At 39.8% G+C, this 19,024-nt stretch overlaps 3 protein-coding genes across 4 annotated transcripts; all 3 read left to right on the forward strand.

Annotated features, from left to right (window-relative positions):
* Positions 1–1,701: 1,701 nt before the first annotated feature.
* On the forward strand, positions 1,702–10,540 carry LOC136425674 (ras-like protein rasG). Of its 2 annotated transcripts, none has more exons than XM_066414605.1 (5): positions 1,702–1,962; positions 4,315–4,425; positions 6,670–6,726; positions 8,515–8,588; positions 8,886–10,540. In XM_066414605.1, the coding sequence occupies exons 2-5, from the start codon at positions 4,347–4,349 to the stop codon at positions 9,423–9,425; spliced, it is 750 nt and encodes a 249-aa protein (XP_066270702.1). In that variant the 5' UTR covers positions 1,702–1,962; positions 4,315–4,346; the 3' UTR covers positions 9,426–10,540. The 2 variants fall into 2 exon arrangements, with proteins under 2 accessions (XP_066270702.1, XP_066270703.1); XM_066414606.1 differs by having other exon boundaries at positions 1,930–1,957.
* Positions 10,541–11,110: 570 nt separating this feature from the next.
* LOC136425138 (uncharacterized) lies at positions 11,111–14,454 on the forward strand. Its single transcript, XM_066413936.1, has 5 exons — positions 11,111–11,273; positions 12,083–12,226; positions 12,656–12,807; positions 13,719–13,850; positions 14,266–14,454. The coding sequence occupies exons 1-5, from the start codon at positions 11,225–11,227 to the stop codon at positions 14,452–14,454; spliced, it is 666 nt and encodes a 221-aa protein (XP_066270033.1). The 5' UTR covers positions 11,111–11,224.
* Positions 14,455–15,504: 1,050 nt separating this feature from the next.
* LOC136425442 (uncharacterized) lies at positions 15,505–18,830 on the forward strand. Its single transcript, XM_066414298.1, has 4 exons — positions 15,505–15,642; positions 16,058–16,230; positions 16,968–17,091; positions 18,446–18,830. Exons 1-4 carry the CDS (start codon positions 15,547–15,549, stop codon positions 18,593–18,595), a joined length of 543 nt encoding a protein of 180 aa, XP_066270395.1. The 5' UTR covers positions 15,505–15,546; the 3' UTR covers positions 18,596–18,830.
* The last annotated feature ends 194 nt before the right edge of the window (positions 18,831–19,024 follow it).

The following is a 19,024-nucleotide window of genomic DNA, read 5'->3' on the forward strand; positions in this document are numbered from 1 at the left end:
CACCTCACAAGAACAGTTGCGTCGAATGCCGCCATTGACGCTTTTGTTCAGCCCACCCCTATCAATAATCATGCAGTACACAAAAAAGCACAAAAACTATTGACACTCTCGGTGCGTTTAACTCTTTATCAAAATAAACAATCCGTTGGGGGCCCTTTTCATGGCACGCGCGAGTACAAATATATAACAGCAGTACAATCTGGTTTAACATGAACGTCGCTTGATCATCAACTTACAAATGCTTTATACATAAATGTAGAAATTGTCTCCTTGGTTGTTCAATTTCCGAACTCCACTGAAGTTTCACTTCAATTTCCGTCGTCAATGCTCGGGAATGTTCGGCTTTTGTCGCATACTGTATTTACTTAGTTTGTATTGGATACAAGGCCGATGATTGGTGATGTAAACACCATAATAAATCACTATTAGCTCAGGTTGCAGTCATATTTGTAAAAAAACAAAAAAAACTCCCCTTACCTTGTATTGCATTTGAAGAGTTGTTTGCCCAAACGTTTTGTTTGTTGGTTTGTTTGTTTCTTTATACATATATATATCCAGTAAACCATATTTAGGCGTAACACACCAGTCTTGTACAGGCAATACAAGCTTCGTAATTATAAGACCGGACTGTAAGGTTTGATCCAATCACTCCGGGTTATGGACCCTTACTCTTGCCGATAAGTATGGCGGCTGCTCGGGGTATGGCTCTACTCGAGCACGAGACCTCTGACATTACATCCCATCCGAGAGAACATCCCTAACCGAAGTCTAGGTACTCATTTCCACATAAGGCAAGTGAAAAAATAGGTGTAAGGTGCCTTTCCCAAGGGCACAGCATTGGGATTGGGGTCTGCTAGGGATTCGAACCCTGAACCCTTATATAACCCTAAACACAAGACCAAATTGCAACCAAGCTATCTTATAGCAAGCAAAGGCCTAAAAGTATACATATCGTTATGCTAAAATGTACAACATTTAATCGTTGTTGCCCCAAGGCCCACACAGTTGAACATTGTTGGAATATTGCATGCCCCATGTGTTGCCACCAGAAAAAAAGATTAATCATTTCAAAGTTCCTTTGTTAGGTTGTCAACTTTGAAGGCCATCGGCCTCTCGTTTGAGTGTTCTGAAATACACACTGCTAAAAAGTAATTCTTAATGTGCTCAAGCAAAAACAAACACTGCTAGCACTGTCCAGCACCAGACTCTAAACAACGAGACATCTGTATTTTGGATGGTCGTTCAAAATGGCGGAGACAAAAGTGACCGTCGTCCTACGAGACACTGATATGCTCTTTTTTCATCAACGTGTGAAGTATCGGTTACAAAAACAGCAGGCACAGAAGCCTGGTACAATGGCCACCTGTCATCTGTATAAATAATGGCACCTGCTGACTGTTTAGGTTAAAGGTTAACCCGTCTACTGTGCGAGTCTTAGGATATTCTATTTTAAAAGGCATGGGGTGGTTGGGCTGTCATCATTTCTTTCATTTACCTGCATACGAATTAGTTAATAATCTTGATATAGTGTGATCAACCTATGGAAACTGATACTGGAATAGCCCTTTTTACTGTAAGCGCTTAGAAAAATACCAGGTAATTTCTAAGATGACAAGTGACAAAAGAAGACATAAAGATTTCGTATAGATATAATCTGACATCACCGGAGCGGATGTGTCAGGGTGCCCGGACCTCACAGTAAGGTCTCCCGCCGAAGACTCGTCCTTTGTGCGGTGTTAGCCGGACACACCTTGGTCTACCGTCCCCTAGGGCAAGTGTCAACTCTTAAAACAACCCACAAGCCTGTATTTCCGTGACAGACTATTGTTATCTATGTAAAGAAATATCCTTCAACTTGCCACCCAAGTGCAAGCTCATAGCGCCAGGGAGTCATATAGAGAAGAACCTGCTTTTTTTAAAACCCAGTATCAACTCAACTGCGGCAACACAACACAAGGTACGGTAAGTTCTCTTTCCGACAGCTTACAGATAGATACAATAATTTGCTAGTGTATCATACTAAAAAAACGCGAACACAACTGTCACATTTTTCATTTATATTTACTCAACGTTACATTGACGCATAAAAAATCACGTAGGAATTGGTATCTCACTTGCATTTTATGGTAGTCATACGCGATCGTTGCTAGTAAGTTAGGTATTCGCACACGTATAATGTAGTACATATATATAAATATTTCATTCTATGAATCTAGTGAGTAAGTTTGCTTAAAATTCATCAAAGCCTTTTCCAGTGAAAATACCTAACTCAAAACAAGGTCACCAGACATGGAGACAGGTGGAAAGTAACACACACATAGCACCATTTCGTTAGCTAATTAGTGTTCTACCTCTGTGTGTAGTTTTTGTGCTGGGAAATGGACCCCTACATTTTTGTGTGCTATTGGCGGAACATTTAAAAACACATATGTCAACCTGGGCACAGCCGGTCGCCCGAAACCGACTTGATGACAACTCAAGCTCGCATGGACGTCAAAAAACACAACTAGTGGTGACAGAAACGCGTCCAAGTCTTGTGGCCATTTTAACAGGGTCATTGGACAAGGTCAAAGGATGATTGACAGCTTGCGCAGACGATATAATCGACAGGTAGCCCTTTGTGGGAATACTTTTCCCAGACAACATGATTTCATCACTTTTCGTCATATTTTACAATGTTAAACGTATTTTCTGACTACGTATTTGCTAGAAATGTTCGTCTTGGCTCCTTCAGGTAAATCAATCTGAGCTTGTTTTGAAACTGGAATCCGTTACATTCTCTGCTTGGGAACAGTGAACCACAGTTCACGCACCTGCATTACGTCATCGCTTTTTGTTACAGTGTTATAGTCGATGTCAATCCCTCAAAAGTCGTTCTACGGAAAGAATCTGCTGGTTGCAAAATATACGTACCAATATACGTACCACCACAGTTCTGTATCTTCTTGAACAAATATTGCAAAAGGAAACTGTGCTGTCAGTAGCAAGTTTGGCGTGGTTCCCGCCTGTGGTTACTTCAAATAATACCTTTAGAAATCCACAAAATCCCTGACTATAAAGAATTGAAGTAGTCACAAGATTGAAATCTGTGATCTACGGCTTGACGAAAGCAAAATTCAAACTGTCAGCATGAACTTTAGGGAAAAATGTTTTGAGTTACTCACGTTGAGATTATAAGCTCTGTAATTCTGCACTTTTCCAAAAGTTTAAATGAGCTTTCAGAATCTATGACGCTATATACGTTGGTGTACTAAAACCAAACCACAATCGTTCAACCGGTAGCAAGTTACTTAAATAGCGACTTCTTGAATCGACGATACTGTCTTAGCTTTCTGAGACGCATGGATGTCAAGTGATCGTGACCTCTAAGAAAAACTGTCTGGCGGACCAACCACTTAAATCTAACGACCAGGTGATGACAGCGCCCGCACCTGCCGCTGCAATGGATAGAACAATCTTTTTGTTTGTTTACTTCTGTCGCCGTTTTATTCGTCGTCTGTGATGAAGAAATGCTCGTGTTTTGTTGTAAGGGTCTAGTCACATTTGTCGTGCGATAGTTTTACGACATTCTTGGGATAGTTGTGAATGTGTCGTATACAATTTAGTTGTCTTGTAACAGGAAATAGTGTCTGTATACATTATAGCTTCGCAAAAAACAACTACGAATATGATAGCCATGCCAAGCAGTGATATCGTTCGTCCCTCGGCCATTTGCTACTAAGGAAGGTGTACTTGAGGTCAAGAATGTCTTAAGAAAGGGTGAAGGATGAATGCCATTAATTGACGTCTTAAAAGCTTAATCCCTCAAGTGTTTGTGGCTCCGCCCAAACACAGTTATAACATTACGACAACAACGAAAGCTAGCGCTCATAGATAACAAAAGTGGGTATACTTCACCGCCATAGCGGCACCTGTCTCCGCCCCCTCTCCCTGAGTGTTTGGAGGGCAGAGAACAGGCGGGATATTGTTTCTCAGTCGGACCTTTCAGTCCCCCGTTAGAGGGGTCAGGGTTTATCTAACCCTGTTAGAGCCAACCGACTCTGCTTTCGTACCCCCATTCGCCCCGCCGGAAATTCCTCGCATTGTGTCGTACAATAATGCTGGGCAGGTGACTCGGGCCTCCCAACAAAGGCCCTCACGCTCGCTCAAGTTTTGTTTGGCCGTGAAACAAGGCACATGCCTGCGAGCTGACGGCGGGTTCCATTTAGTCCACTGCAACCCTACACTCGCCACTTCTCGTCCTTGCCCTCTATGTAAACATTGTCGCCCAGTTCCATAGTATAAACGCTGTTAGCACTCGCTCTTTGCTTTCAGACTAGACTGGGCGGTACTACAGGGCTGTAGCCATGAAGAGCGAGGGCAAGAAAACGGAACTTACAACCTATAGACTAGTACTTCTAGGGGATGCTGGCGTCGGAAAATCAGGTAGGACACTTTCTGGAATCTTGTATTTCATAGAATTAGGGTTCTATCTGTGCAATTAACACTTGTATGGTTAGTCTGTAAAGATAACTAAAAGAAAGACGCATATTGAAGAACAATTAAACCTAAAGGAACTAATTCAGTATTTCAGACCAGTTTTAATCATTTATTCTGTAGAATCGTTACAACATACATTTAGACTTGTCCAAAATTAACAAAGTCTAGAATATAATTATGTCTAAATCGTATTACAAATGCACTACGAGTGTAAAAGCGTGCCGTCTTTCAGACAGTCATTTTAAAACACGGGCTTTTCTTTCTGATCAGACATAGACATTCCTTTGTGCGTGTGTCTAGAAGTGCCCCCTTTACAATTACTACTGGACACTTAAACGTTAGAGAAGCAGGCTACTGAGTGATTTGAGCCATGGGTGAATACTTTCAGCGCGTACGCTCACAATGAGAGCAATGTTGTACTGCGCCGTTTTTCTGGGATCCAGAGAGTACCTAGTTTCATAGTGTTTACGCAAAACACGTCTTAGACAAATTTGCTTTTTGAATAGTTTATTTCTGAAATCTAAGAGCATATTTTTGTTTTACTGTGAATATTTTGGACTGTATTTTGTGCTTGAATCGAAGGTTCCGTTGGAATGATGGTGTGCAACGTTCAATCGTCTGTCTACTTGTATTGGTCACAATGAACAAAAGACCACAACAAACGGATTTCTAAACAACACACATACATGTACACATGTATTCATACAGTTTCCGACCGTGTTCAAAAGGCATTTCATTATATTTCAACCGAGAACTAGAGGGGAAACTGTTTAGAATTTTTCACATATCGTCGCCAAGGAACGTTATAAACACTACAGTGAAGGGTTTGCTCAGTATGAATGTAGTGATTCACGTCCGCACCAAAACATATCAGGTTCAACGTCGCCATTGTCGTCGTCCGTTTGGCCTGTCAATCAAATGTTGCTGAGGGAAACAAAGCCTTTGAAGATGGCGATTCGTGGCGGGTAAGAAAAGAAAATTACGCAGTACTGATTTATTATGAAAGCAAATACAAGACGTTTAGCGCTGCTGACTACACAATATCTTTACATTCCATTTATTTGTGTGTGTGTAATTATCACGAGAAAAGCCTTTATCAATAAACATAGGTGCTGAAAAGAAAGATAATAGAAAGACATATGGTATAGACGTACAAATATGTACGTGTATACACATAACAACAGGAAGGACCCCCTTTATACTCCATCAACGTAGCAATCCTTCAATTCTCAACAACTATACAAGTATATCTATAGAAATAGATAGGGGATGTCAAAATTTGATATTGTGATGTGCTGAAAAATAGCCAAACAAAGAAGGAAAACCTAATAGCAGAACATCTAAAAACCTCGCTAACTGCAACTACAGCGGGAATGTGGATGAAAAACAAAGAATATTCTTAAAGTTTTGTATGTAATAGTGTGTTCGCCTTTTTGTCCAGACAAACTGCAATCAAGATATATTTTCCTCAGCGTCTCTTGGTAACTCTACCACGGAAGTGCTCCAGGCTTTAATAGAAAGGAAAACCGCAAGCTGTACACAACTGTTAAGTCTTTCCCTTGATGCTTCCCCTGTTAACGTTCCTCGCGGCTTTTAAAACATTCTTGTGGCCAGGCAGACTCAAAAACACAGACAGCAGGCGGCCATTGGCACGTACTCAAAACACATGCATGCTTAAACCACAAGTATTCGAATGAAAATACCCCTCCTTTACCACATACCAATAGCTGACCAAACTCAAAAGAAATGGAAAATATTTTCATGGACTCTAAGAGAGCAATCATTCATAGCAACATCTAGATATTCATTCTCCATACGTCGAAATATCCTCCAAACGATATGGACAATAATACAGCAAAGCATATCAATATACATGTATATCAACACGTGTAGTATCATGTGCCTGTTGCTTAGAACTGCTATAACGATTACATTCTTATACTGTTTTATTCTTGTCTTATCATAATTGACCATGTATAGAAAACATTCTATCAGATGCTCAGTTAGTTTCTTCTTTACAATTAGTGCCAGTGATACTCCAAAAGAGCCCAACTCTAGAATTAAAACACCACGAAGTTCAGAAATTCCTCAGTGTTTTTCCCCTGTGGATGTTTTAAAGAATGTAGTCACTGTTTACTTGAGAAGTTGGTAAACTCGGTGTGGTTTAACGTTGTTTGTTTTTTCCAACAGCGATCACAGTACGATACTTGTGTGGAAGATTCCTCCACGAGTACGACCCAACGTTAGGTAGGTACACTTCTATTGAATAATCCTGTTCCAACTGCTCATGCGTAGCGAGATGCATTGTGGGTAATATGTCAAAGGTGAAGGTCCATAACTTGTAAATAGTTCTATGCTTCATACATGTCCAGAATTCCAGACGTTTTTTTGTCTCAGGGGCCTTCAGCTTAGACATATTACCCACAATGCATCCCGCTAAGCATGCGCAGTTGGAACCATGAACAGGTTTATATAGTGTCTGCTCTTGACGTCACCACCGCCATGTTAGTTGGTTGAACCTGGAAGAGTCCTAACTATAAAGCTGTTGGTGTGTTATTGACACCGCGAATATGTCTTTTGTATTTCGTCTGTACTACAAAATATTAATGTTTCGATCGCGAAATTTCAGACACCCAAAAACTTTCCCTCCTCGAAAATAGATGAGTTTACAGTAGGTCCTACATTTTGAATTCATCTAAACTGTGGTTTATTTACCTGAACTTTTTGATGATTGGAAAAGTAACTTTAAAGCTAAATAATAACTTGATAATAACCTGAGTTCAGTCTTTTAGCCGAACACCTGCTTGTGCGGTCTGGGTTTTGTATTTCTCTATTTGTTGATTTATATTTGTCCAGGTGTGTTATGTGTACTAGTGTTTATTTACTTTAGCTTTACCAATTAGATCTGGCCTGTCTATTGGTGTCAAGTCCTGTCAGGGCATGTTTTATTTGAAATTCCAGGGGACAAAATTAGAACATTTGTATAAACTTTAAAAAGAACTTAAAGGACTATGCGACACACTTGCTGGATACTCTGGTCGCAGTTACATGTCGTCTTTAAGTTGGTTAAAGCATATCTTAAGAAACAAATCTAAAGAGATTGTTTGGTTAATTTATAATCAAATGACTGTGAATCTAAAAACGCACTGAGAACATAAAGGCATGTAGCGTGGTGACAAGTATAAACTAAAAAGGGTTAGCAAAACATTTCTTAGGGTTTGCAACGACTTTGTTTTAGCGACAAGAAACGGTTCAACTGTCGTTTTACATGTATTCAGAAGGATATGTTACAACTGGTCCGCGAAATAGCTACGTTAATGTGTGTCCGTTTTGTCAACTTCCCTTCACAATTGCTCCATAGACGCCGACGGAATGTTAGATATTTTCTACCTTTAGCCACTGTATATTCTTTCCTCACAATCAAAGCCGCGACCCTTCCAAAATAAACACACAGGGGTCAGGGCATGTTATTTTTCACCCAGGCCGAACAATAATTGTCACCTACTGCAATAACAAATAGGCCAGTGCCTGAAATAGTCGAGATTCAGTTCGGTGACTTTAAATGGCAGTTAGAAGAACGCTGGCAACGGCCAGATTTAAATGGTAGAAAACATTCCTAAGACACAGTTCATTGTTTATTACGTTATTTAGTTCAAAACTAGCGTTAAGAAATGTTTCCCTTTCAAATAAGAATGTTATACAATGGTTCTTGGCATGCACACTTCCTCATGGAAAACAGCGTATTTTGCCGTTTAGTTTACATTTTCATATACATTATGCGCATGTTCAAGTGCAGTATCAAAGTCCCTTCAAAGCCAGTGCAGTAAGCCGCCAAAGTTTAAGCGTAATAAAGGTGATGTCTATTGTGAACTTCATTTTTCAAATGTAGCCAGTTCTATGTAGTGAAGTACATTATGTACATTCTGCCGACAGGGGCGCTTTCCCCTATGGTTTGACGCTGCCCTACTTGTGTTAACTGATGATCGTGTAATTTTAAAGATTAGTTTGTAACCGAATTTTCCATTGATATTTCAGAGGATTGCTATGAGAAGGAAGAAACGATAGACGATCAGAGCATGAAGATCCAGATATTTGACACAGCAGGACAGGTGAGTTTTTTTTTTTTATAATTCAATATTATATCGTCAGAAAATTGTTTAATTTATCTATTCTATGGATTTTCAGTACATGGCGAAAATTTTTGAAAAATTTCAATTGGTCTTTGAACTGAGTGGGTCAAATTTAAAGTCAACAACTGTAGATATGAAAAAATACAAAACGTTACACGTCACTTTTTGGCAAAGCCTCAGGGGCGAGCCAAATGCTTATCATCTTTGTAAGATGTTATTTGTAAAACATGTCTCAAAAATAACACAATGGAATCTCATTTTCTTTGACAAAATTAGGATGGGATATCTACAACCGGAAAGGGATACCTTGACGACGCACACGGAATAGTCTACGTCTATGACGTCACGGAGCAGGGTTCGTTTGACGTCGCGTCACAGTTCAAGGCTCACCTGACCGAGATAAAATCCAAACTTCCCGTCCTGCTTATCGGAAACAAGGTCGACCTGTCACATCTCCGACAAGTTACGACGTCTGACGCCGAGGCGTTCGCAAAGCAGCATGGGTGGAAGTTCGTGGAACTCTCGGCTGCCGTCGACACCGAGTCCGTCCGAGAGGCCTTCCACGATCTCGTGAGAATAATCCGCGTGAAAGAACGAGAAGAGGGAGACAAGCCCAAGAAGAAGATGTTGAGAAGACGGTCGACGTCTAATTTCTTCGGACTTGGAGGAGGTGACAAGGAGAAGGCTGAAAAGAAGGATTCGGGAGGGAAGAAGGAGGTTCCGAAAGGGAAGCAGTTGAGAAAAAGATCAACCTTCTTAGACATGAGAGACTTCCTTAAGGGGCTTCGGGTGGTCCATCCTAAGGAAGATGTCTAGATACAAATACAATCACTCAACCGTGTACAAAGACATGAGGAAACTTCACTTGAGGAACGGATGGCTTGTGAATTACCACGGAGTGGAGACGCAATCTTGAGACACAGGCTGACATTTTAAATATGTAAATTGTAAGATAATGTGACCGTCAAAGTTCATGGGATAAGCATGGCATGTAACAGAGAAACAATACCGTACTGCGAAGTTCTCCATCAAGGAAATAAGTCAATGTTTGGCGTTAAGAACACGCAAGGAATGCACACAGTGAATACTAGTACCTGTATCGGAGGATAAAACGAAGACTTGTTCACGAACATTAGAAGATCCTCACATTGACTTGATCTGAGCGATCCTGATGGCTTGTTGTTTAATTTCGTATCATTATGTGCGCGGTTGACTGGTGAACACACGAAAGTGCAGATGAGGCGGGCGGCTGGACTGAACTTTGCGTTATAAAGACATAAGTGATCGAAAGGCAGGAACGTCAGTGACACCTAGCGACTCATTGGTAATGCTGCAGCCTGTTCAATGCTACAGGTGTACGGTATCAAACGGCTGAATGAATAATATCTAAAGCCTTTTAAATCCACACTACCCGAGTAGCGTTGTTACCTAGCCTTTGTTATCTTTACTGTATATATACCATCAATGTATTACAATGATGCAAGTGAGGAATTCCGTACTTTATGTAAAAATGATATTGTACCGTAATTATCACATAAATCGAAGTAGAGGAATTAAGAATGGCGAATTAATTGGAATACTATATCAGAATAAAGTAATTTCAAAATGTTCATATTCCTTGGTAATGTAGTAAAATAGCCAGACAATTTTGCATATGTTATAGTCATTTCCTGTCTTTAATTTCAGAGCAGAAAAAGGATCAGGAGGACAAGTTCCTTATACTAATGTACAGTTAGTTGTAAACAGGGTATTGAGCGAAGCATGTATATTTTGCTAATGTTCCATCGTCATATTCCAAATATTCTGTAAAAGTAGTCAAAGAACACCGAGTAAAACTCATTTGTTGCAAGGATAAAATAACTTATCACTCACATTTGTGTCGTTATCAATATACTATACCATTTTGAATAAATATGAAAACACTGATTGAATTCCTTTATTTTGTGATTATTGGCGTTTTTAATAGGTCATTTCTTGTTCATGGCCTCTAAAACAGCTTACCCCTAATTCCATAAAACCCACTTTCTTCCCCTGATCACGCAACATCTGACTTTTTTAACGTCATTAGGGCTCGACTCAAAGGTTCGACATCATTTCAAGCATGCACAGGTTCGGGTGGGAGGGGGTGTTATACAGGATTTTCTTTTGACCTCATTCGCGGCATGTTGGATTACAGTGCATACATGCAATTACCCGCCAACATGGCCGTCAGGGGATTTGAATGATAATTACTATGACGTCAATGAAAGTCTATATAGAACGATCACTGTTCCTCCAACCGATATCACAGCACGTAGAGCAAGAAACACGACCTACAATATTGAGTCAAAACCCTATATCTGCTTGGAGATTGGTGTTACATGTTTGAAACGAACGTCAGGCCCATTTCCAATCTCATCTCCACCTGTAAAAGAAATATTTTTGTGTAAGAAGAACGCTCTGTTTTGAAATAATCCCCATGAGATCATGGATCTTGTTCAACTGGCCAATCAGACAGCAGTTCACGTCTGGGAGCGGTTTAGTGGCGTCACAGGTACAGACCGTGTTCAGAACTAGGGCCAATTTAAGACTAGTGCATTTCACTCAATTGGAGTCGCTCTCTCAAGACATAAGCCATGACGCAAGCATTTCAAGACTTCCTGAAGACGGTGGTCATCCCTAAAGGTAGGTAACGTTTAGCAGTTGTTATTTCAAAGCCTGGTCTAAGGTAATCCCGTATATCGGGTCTATGAAATGTTTCAGGCCTTGGCCCATTTTCGTAGAAAACAGGACTTCCTGTCGCCATGTTTGTACCACTTGAGACAAAGCTGTAGTCAACATTCAGGTCACGATTCATAGTGTGTCTCCTCCAACGTTGCACGTAGAGAAGATAAATGATATAATCTGGGTTACACTTCCACGTGGACATGGACTTAATAAAATTTATCGCCTGACGCTTTAAGTACAAACACCTGTTCTCAGTCATTGTAAGAACATCCATCTGGTTTTAACGTATGTTCGGTCTACTTCCGTGTTTGCTTAATGATAGTCTTTAGTAGTACTCTTTACACAATTGATCCGTTTTCCTGACGATCGAAAAGTAAAGCTCTTCAAGCAACAATGTTTACTCTATTTTACATACCAATGAGTTCTCAACATAACGGGTGACGTTGCAACGCCAGATTGTCAGTTTTGAAGTCTCAGCAGTAAAGACGACAGTTCCTGTAATTGTCGCCGGGCGGCGCTCTCAGTCAGCACAATTTGTGGACTGTACTACACTTGCAGTATCCTTGACGCAAAGATGATCTTCGATTAAACTACTGTTTTTGCATGGTTCGTTTTTGCTATACTTTCCGTCAGAATATCTAAACAAGCATCACGGAGCTTATGCAGAAAACAAAATAGATGACAAATTGTATTACTTCGTTAGCTAACCTAATTATATTATTAAAGTTTGAAACCCTAAGTGATTCCATGTCATTATTTCCACACAGATGACTTGGAATTCGGCAAAGTGGTGACCCTCACCTGCACCGAGACTGTTGATGTGTCACCGGAAGTGTACTGGTCGGCATTTGATGACTACTTCCGGTTGCAGTCGTACGTCGGAATGCACGAAAACACCAAAACAATCAAAGGTAAATATTACCATTATCAATAGGCTATTTTTGGCGACGCCTCAGGGGCTTGTTAGCGATTCTTGCATTGTATGTATATCATTACCTTTAACGCTGTTTATGTCTTTCTATGGAGCTAGTTTCAGTAATCTAAATCTAAGGCAGGTAACATGTAGGTTGTCAATGTTATAGAAATCTGCGCCTTGGATGTTAACGGTTTTCCAGTGATTGTATGATGTAAATTTATAGTTAGAAATGCTCACAGGGGATGTGCTGTCACACTGCGTTTATTATATATAGAACTGTAGTTATGTGCCAGCCATACTTTGTAACCTTGTGGAATTGTTGCACAATAAAGTTATCTATCTATGAAGTGCATGATCAGAATGGCCGCAAGGTGGCGTACAATACTCCCCTCGAACGATCCATTGACCCGACTATATCTCTCAGGTGATGGCGGCGTGGGAACGGTTATCGAGTTTGACTTCATGGGCGGGAAGACAAAGGAAGAACTCGTGGAGAAAGATGACGCCACAAAGACTTGGGCCATCGAGATGCTGGGTTCCAACCCAATGTTCACTAGCTACAAGGCTACGTTTAAGGTTAAATTCTTCGAAATTCTTGGCGTCGTTTTGCATTAGTGTAACCTTAGCAACAAGACTGACGCTCTCCTTAATTGCTCGCCAGTGACCTTAAGCGGGTATCTCCCTGAACCCGCGGCATGTTCACCCCGACCAATCAAATCACGTGAATTCGAATCGCTTTGAAACTCAGATTCGTATCAGCCATTTCCCGACAAATTCCTTTCCAAGTTGCGTTAGCGACTACATCTGACAAAATAAACTCGCCAGTGAGATGTTGGAAGATGTTTTCAGATTGGTAATTTTGGCACTTTGGAAGTAATAAAAAGTGACCGCGATTTAACGTTTACAAAAAACAGTTTCTGCTACTTTTCTTTAAACGTTAAATCGCGGTCACTTTCTATTACTTCCAAAGTGCCAAAATTACCAATCTGAAAACATCTCTGGAAAGCTGACACCTTCCAACATCTCACTGGCGAGTTTATTTTGTCAGATGTAGTCGCTAACGCAACTTAGAAAGGAATTTGTCGGGAAATGGCTGATACGAATCTGAGTTTCAATGCGATTCACGTGATTTGATTGGTCGGGGTGACTTTGGCAACCTCGCTTCGACCGGGTGGTTTGACAAAGCGCTCAACGAACTTTATCGATAAAAACAAATCATTTTACTATTGGTGTGTTTTGCTGTCTTTTTAGTCATACTTGTACATTTTGCATGGTATTCCCACTATAAAGTGACAAGGGTAACCACAAATCCAATTCAAGTCGTAGCGAGGTCGCCAACGTGCCGTGAGTCCAGTGGTATACCCACTTTCTGTGTCAAAATTTTCCTATCATTTACCGTCGTAATTTTCGCGTTTTGAATGTGTAGTAGAGAAAAAGGGGATTACTTAAGAAAGTGGTAATGTTTGTACATGTTTGTTTATTTGAAGGTGGAAGAGGACACAGCCGAAATAGCCAATGTGACCATGACAGTCATTGCGACTTCTGCCATTGAAGACGCCGAGAAAAGAAAGGCTCAACTTGCCTTCACCAAGTACATGTTGCGTAACCGGATCACCGAGGTACGAAGTAGCATCTATGATTTAAAAAAGCATTAAAAAAACATATCGTTTTGATACGGTAAATAAACAGCATGTATCACTTTGGATTTGCCTTGTCAGTAAAATGATAATGTTTTACATTTTGGCATGGGCTCTCTGATTTGATATCATATTGAATACAATGCAAATGGCATGTGGATTTTGGCGCAGTGCATTAATCTATTTCTCTAAATACAAGTTCATCTTACCATAGAAAGAACTACGCACTTTGAACATTATTGGATATTGAATAAAAAAGACTCTTTTTACACAATTGCAACCAAGAGGTAAAAAGAGTCTTTTTTATTCAGTGACTTACCTGATGAAACTACTAAGTTCACGAATTAGTAGCCGGCAACGTCGTTTCTTAAATACGACTTCTTCTATTTCTTTCCAGATTCTCTGCCTTCTTGCGGACAACAATGGCAACGTCTTAGACTTTGAGATCGAGGTCGAGTGCGTCTTCAAGAAGATGTGGGATGCCGTGGACGATTGGAGCGGCTGCTCGTGGGTCTGCCAAGCCACGGGCGCCGAGGCCTGCCCCCTACCGGAGAAGCACGACCTACGCAGGTGTTTGTTTGTTTGAACCTTTGTTTCTTCCTGATAAGCTCAAATCGGCACGCAGGCCGCTTTTAATTGAGGTCATGAGGGAAGAGGTAAGGGTCAGATACAATATAACATAGATACACATTGATTTGAGTCCTAATAACTCTATCAACATATATCATTGCATATTTATGGTACAACAATATACAACTGCTACAACATACAACATATAATAGGGCGAAAGCTGGTTCATGGTCCGTGTCCGTTCGTTTTTTCATTTCCGTTACTTCAAGAGTCTCTTAAAGGAAGTCAGATACGGAGCCGTACGTGTGTCTGGCGGTAGGCTGTTCCAGATATTTGGTCCGCGACGGTTGCTTCTTCTTTTAATGTACGAAGGTCCATGTGAAGCACCGTCCACAACTTTGAAAAAGACTGTGGCCTCTCCTGGAAACGCCCAGGCAAAGACTGTCTTAAAGTTACATTTCAATTTCAGTAGGTCAACAACTCAACCTACAGTAGGTCAACCTAGATCTGTCAACCGTGATCTGGACTGTCTGACTTTCAGCGTTACGGTGATTAAAACACTTCCTTGGACGTGCGCTCTGAGCGTTACGCCAATTAAGACCCAATTCCTTAGCTATCCCAAAATGTCCTTAGATGTAGTCGCTAACGCAACTTAGAAAGGAATTTGTCGGGAAATGGCTGATACGAATCTGAGTTTCAATGCGATTCACGTGATTTGATTGGTCGGGGTGACTTTGGCAACCTCGCTTCGACCGGGTGGTTTGACAAAGCGCTCAACGAACTTTATCGATAAAAACAAATCATTTTACTATTGGTGTGTTTTGCTGTCTTTTTAGTCATACTTGTACATTTTGCATGGTATTCCCACTATAAAGTGACAAGGGTAACCACAAATCCAATTCAAGTCGTAGCGAGGTCGCCAACGTGCCGTGAGTCCAGTGGTATACCCACTTTCTGTGTCAAAATTTTCCTATCATTTACCGTCGTAATTTTCGCGTTTTGAATGTGTAGTAGAGAAAAAGGGGATTACTTAAGAAAGTGGTAATGTTTGTACATGTTTGTTTATTTGAAGGTGGAAGAGGACACAGCCGAAATAGCCAATGTGACCATGACAGTCATTGCGACTTCTGCCATTGAAGACGCCGAGAAAAGAAAGGCTCAACTTGCCTTCACCAAGTACATGTTGCGTAACCGGATCACCGAGGTACGAAGTAGCATCTATGATTTAAAAAAGCATTAAAAAAACATATCGTTTTGATACGGTAAATAAACAGCATGTATCACTTTGGATTTGCCTTGTCAGTAAAATGATAATGTTTTACATTTTGGCATGGGCTCTCTGATTTGATATCATATTGAATACAATGCAAATGGCATGTGGATTTTGGCGCAGTGCATTAATCTATTTCTCTAAATACAAGTTCATCTTACCATAGAAAGAACTACGCACTTTGAACATTATTGGATATTGAATAAAAAAGACTCTTTTTACACAATTGCAACCAAGAGGTAAAAAGAGTCTTTTTTATTCAGTGACTTACCTGATGAAACTACTAAGTTCACGAATTAGTAGCCGGCAACGTCGTTTCTTAAATACGACTTCTTCTATTTCTTTCCAGATTCTCTGCCTTCTTGCGGACAACAATGGCAACGTCTTAGACTTTGAGATCGAGGTCGAGTGCGTCTTCAAGAAGATGTGGGATGCCGTGGACGATTGGAGCGGCTGCTCGTGGGTCTGCCAAGCCACGGGCGCCGAGGCCTGCCCCCTACCGGAGAAGCACGACCTACGCAGGTGTTTGTTTGTTTGAACCTTTGTTTCTTCATGATAAGCTCAAATCGGCACGCAGGCCGCTTTTAATTGAGGTCATGAGGGAAGAGGTAAGGGTCAGATACAATATAACATAGATACACATTGATTTGAGTCCTAATAACTCTATCAACATATATCATTGCATATTTATGGTACAACAATATACAACTGCTACAACATACAACATATAATAGGGCGAAAGCTGGTTCATGGTCCGTGTCCGTTCGTTTTTTCATTTCCGTTACTTCAAGAGTCTCTTAAAGGAAGTCAGATACGGAGCCGTACGTGTGTCTGGCGGTAGGCTGTTCCAGATATTTGGTCCGCGACGGTTGCTTCTTCTTTTAATGTACGAAGGTCCATGTGAAGCACCGTCCACAACTTTGAAAAAGACTGTGGCCTCTCCTGGAAACGCCCAGGCAAAGACTGTCTTAAAGTTACATTTCAATTTCAGTAGGTCAACAACTCAACCTACAGTAGGTCAACCTAGATCTGTCAACCGTGATCTGGACTGTCTGACTTTCAGCGTTACGGTGATTAAAACACTTCCTTGGACGTGCGCTCTGAGCGTTACGCCAATTAAGACCCAATTCCTTAGCTATCCCAAAATGTCCTTGGAGTTGAGTGGCTTGTCCTTCGGTTCACCAAGATAAATGCGATTCAATATGTTTATCAAACCTACATCAAACTATATCTATATCTATCATCACTCCGTGGCACAGGAAGGTGTTCTTCGGCGAGAGGGCTCTGGACGAACGCCTGGTGACTGTGACTGACAACCCGCCCAGCCTGACCTATGAACTCGGGAAGAGTGACGCCATGAAGACGCTGTTTTACCGCGGAAAGGTGCGACTGAAATCGTGACCATATATGGTCATCATCTGTTTGTATAAAGAACCACTTAAAGACTGTGACTGCTTGACAAATTGAACAATTTAGTTCAACTTTTGTTTACTGATCACCAATCCAAATCCATTTTTACTGATTCTTGTGGGGTCTGAATGCTTCATTATCTTCGCCGAGGAACTCGTTATCTTCGCCTAAGAACTTTTAATTTTTCTGTGTTTATATGTAGGCAAAAAAAGTGGCGGAAACTTTGATGGATCTTAATGATTTTTAGTATTTTGGAAGAGATTGTGGGAACAGAGGTCAAGTTTAAAAATGATTTATTTGGCGCTGTCCTACAGAACTGCAGCAGGCTTTGTGGGTGTCGCCAGCATAACTATTATGATATTATGATATTATGATATTATGATATTATGATATTATGATATTATGATATTATGATATTATGATATTATGATATTATGATATTATGATATTATGATATTATGATATTATGATATTATGATATTATGATATTATGATATTATGATATTATGATATTATGATATTATGATATTATGATATTATGATATTATGATATTATGATATTATGATATAATGATATAATGATATAATGATATGATATTATGATATAATGATATAATGATATAATGATATAATGATATTATGATATTATGATATTATGATATTATGATATTATAGTGAGAGTGAAATCACTGCCTCAATTCCACCGAAATTTACGACAATGATTCTATGATTCTATGATTCTATGATTCTATGATTCTATGATTCTATGATTCTATGATTCTATGATTCTATGATTCTATGATTCTATGATATTATGATATTATGATATTATGATATTATGATATTATGATATTATGATATTATGATATTATGATATTATGATATTATGATATTATGATATTATGATATTATGATATTATGATATTATGATATTATGATATTATGATATTATGATATTATGATATTATGATATTATGATATTATGATATTATGATATTATGATATTATGATATCATGATTCTATGATATTATGATTCTATGATTCTATGATATTATGATATTATGATATTATGATATTATGATTCTATGATTCTATGATATTATGATTCTATGATTCCATGATATTACGAAATTCGGTCGAGTAGGATAGGAGTGTCCAGAATTTTTTTACGTCTGTCTCACGTGGAAGAATTTATTATTATTATCATATGTTATAGATTACAAATGGGAACACAGTAACTAGCAATTCTTTGACATATCTTCCAGGATTGATGTAAGCGATTTTACACTTTGAAGTTGTAACTGTGATTCTTTTGTGATTCTCCAGGTGGCGCTGGAGAAGATCAATGACCAGAAGACAAAGGTCAAGTACACCGCCATCTTCCTGCCCCAGGCGGGAGTCGACGCCAAGGCCGCCATCAAGCCGCTCATGGATTATCGTCTGCAGTTCATCAAGACCAAATTTCAGGAAGAGTGAAATCACTGCCTCAATTCCACCGAAATTTACGACAATATTGATGTTGCAAATGCTTAGTATAGGGTAAGAATGGTAACAAAGGGCTATCAGCTTCGCCTCTGAGGCGTCACCAAAAAGCATACCTGCACGGTCACTTGAAACTACTGTGTGTAAAGTTGAATCTATCGGGGCAATGTGAAATTCTCCAATTTGGTGTGGTATGATGTTTTGTCATTAAAGAAACCGTATATGCAGATCTTCTTGCTGTGATCATTTTATTAATGTAATATTGCCATCGAACATAATTTTGCCACCGGAAAGAAGGTTATATTTGATCAGCGTTGGTTGGCCCGCAGTTTGTGGGAAGATTACACACATGAGCGGAAATGAACTGGAGCCTTCAGAGTTTTTCGTTTGTTCGAAGGTATGCCTTGTCCAAAGAATGAATGA

This window comes from Branchiostoma lanceolatum, chromosome 19 (genome assembly GCF_035083965.1).
Source record: "Branchiostoma lanceolatum isolate klBraLanc5 chromosome 19, klBraLanc5.hap2, whole genome shotgun sequence".
NCBI lineage: Eukaryota > Metazoa > Chordata > Leptocardii > Amphioxiformes > Branchiostomatidae > Branchiostoma > Branchiostoma lanceolatum.

Bases quoted from the DNA above. Each gene is read 5' to 3' on its own strand.
- LOC136425138 (XM_066413936.1), top strand. From the start codon at position 11,225: ATGACGCAAGCATTTCAAGACTTCCTGAAGACGGTGGTCATCCCTAAA. The intron at 11,274-12,082 runs GTAGGTAACGTT...ATTTCCACACAG, and splicing joins GACGGTGGTCATCCCTAAAG to ATGACTTGGAATTCGGCAAA. The intron at 12,808-13,718 runs GTTAAATTCTTC...GTTTATTTGAAG, and splicing joins GCTACAAGGCTACGTTTAAG to GTGGAAGAGGACACAGCCGA.
- LOC136425674 (XM_066414605.1), top strand. From the start codon at position 4,347: ATGAAGAGCGAGGGCAAGAAAACGGAACTTACAACCTATAGACTAGTA. The intron at 4,426-6,669 runs GTAGGACACTTT...TTTTTCCAACAG, and splicing joins TGCTGGCGTCGGAAAATCAG to CGATCACAGTACGATACTTG. The intron at 6,727-8,514 runs GTAGGTACACTT...TTGATATTTCAG, and splicing joins CGAGTACGACCCAACGTTAG to AGGATTGCTATGAGAAGGAA.
- LOC136425442 (XM_066414298.1), top strand. From the start codon at position 15,547: ATGACAGTCATTGCGACTTCTGCCATTGAAGACGCCGAGAAAAGAAAG. The intron at 15,643-16,057 runs GTACGAAGTAGC...ATTTCTTTCCAG, and splicing joins TGCGTAACCGGATCACCGAG to ATTCTCTGCCTTCTTGCGGA. The intron at 17,092-18,445 runs GTGCGACTGAAA...GTGATTCTCCAG, and splicing joins CGCTGTTTTACCGCGGAAAG to GTGGCGCTGGAGAAGATCAA.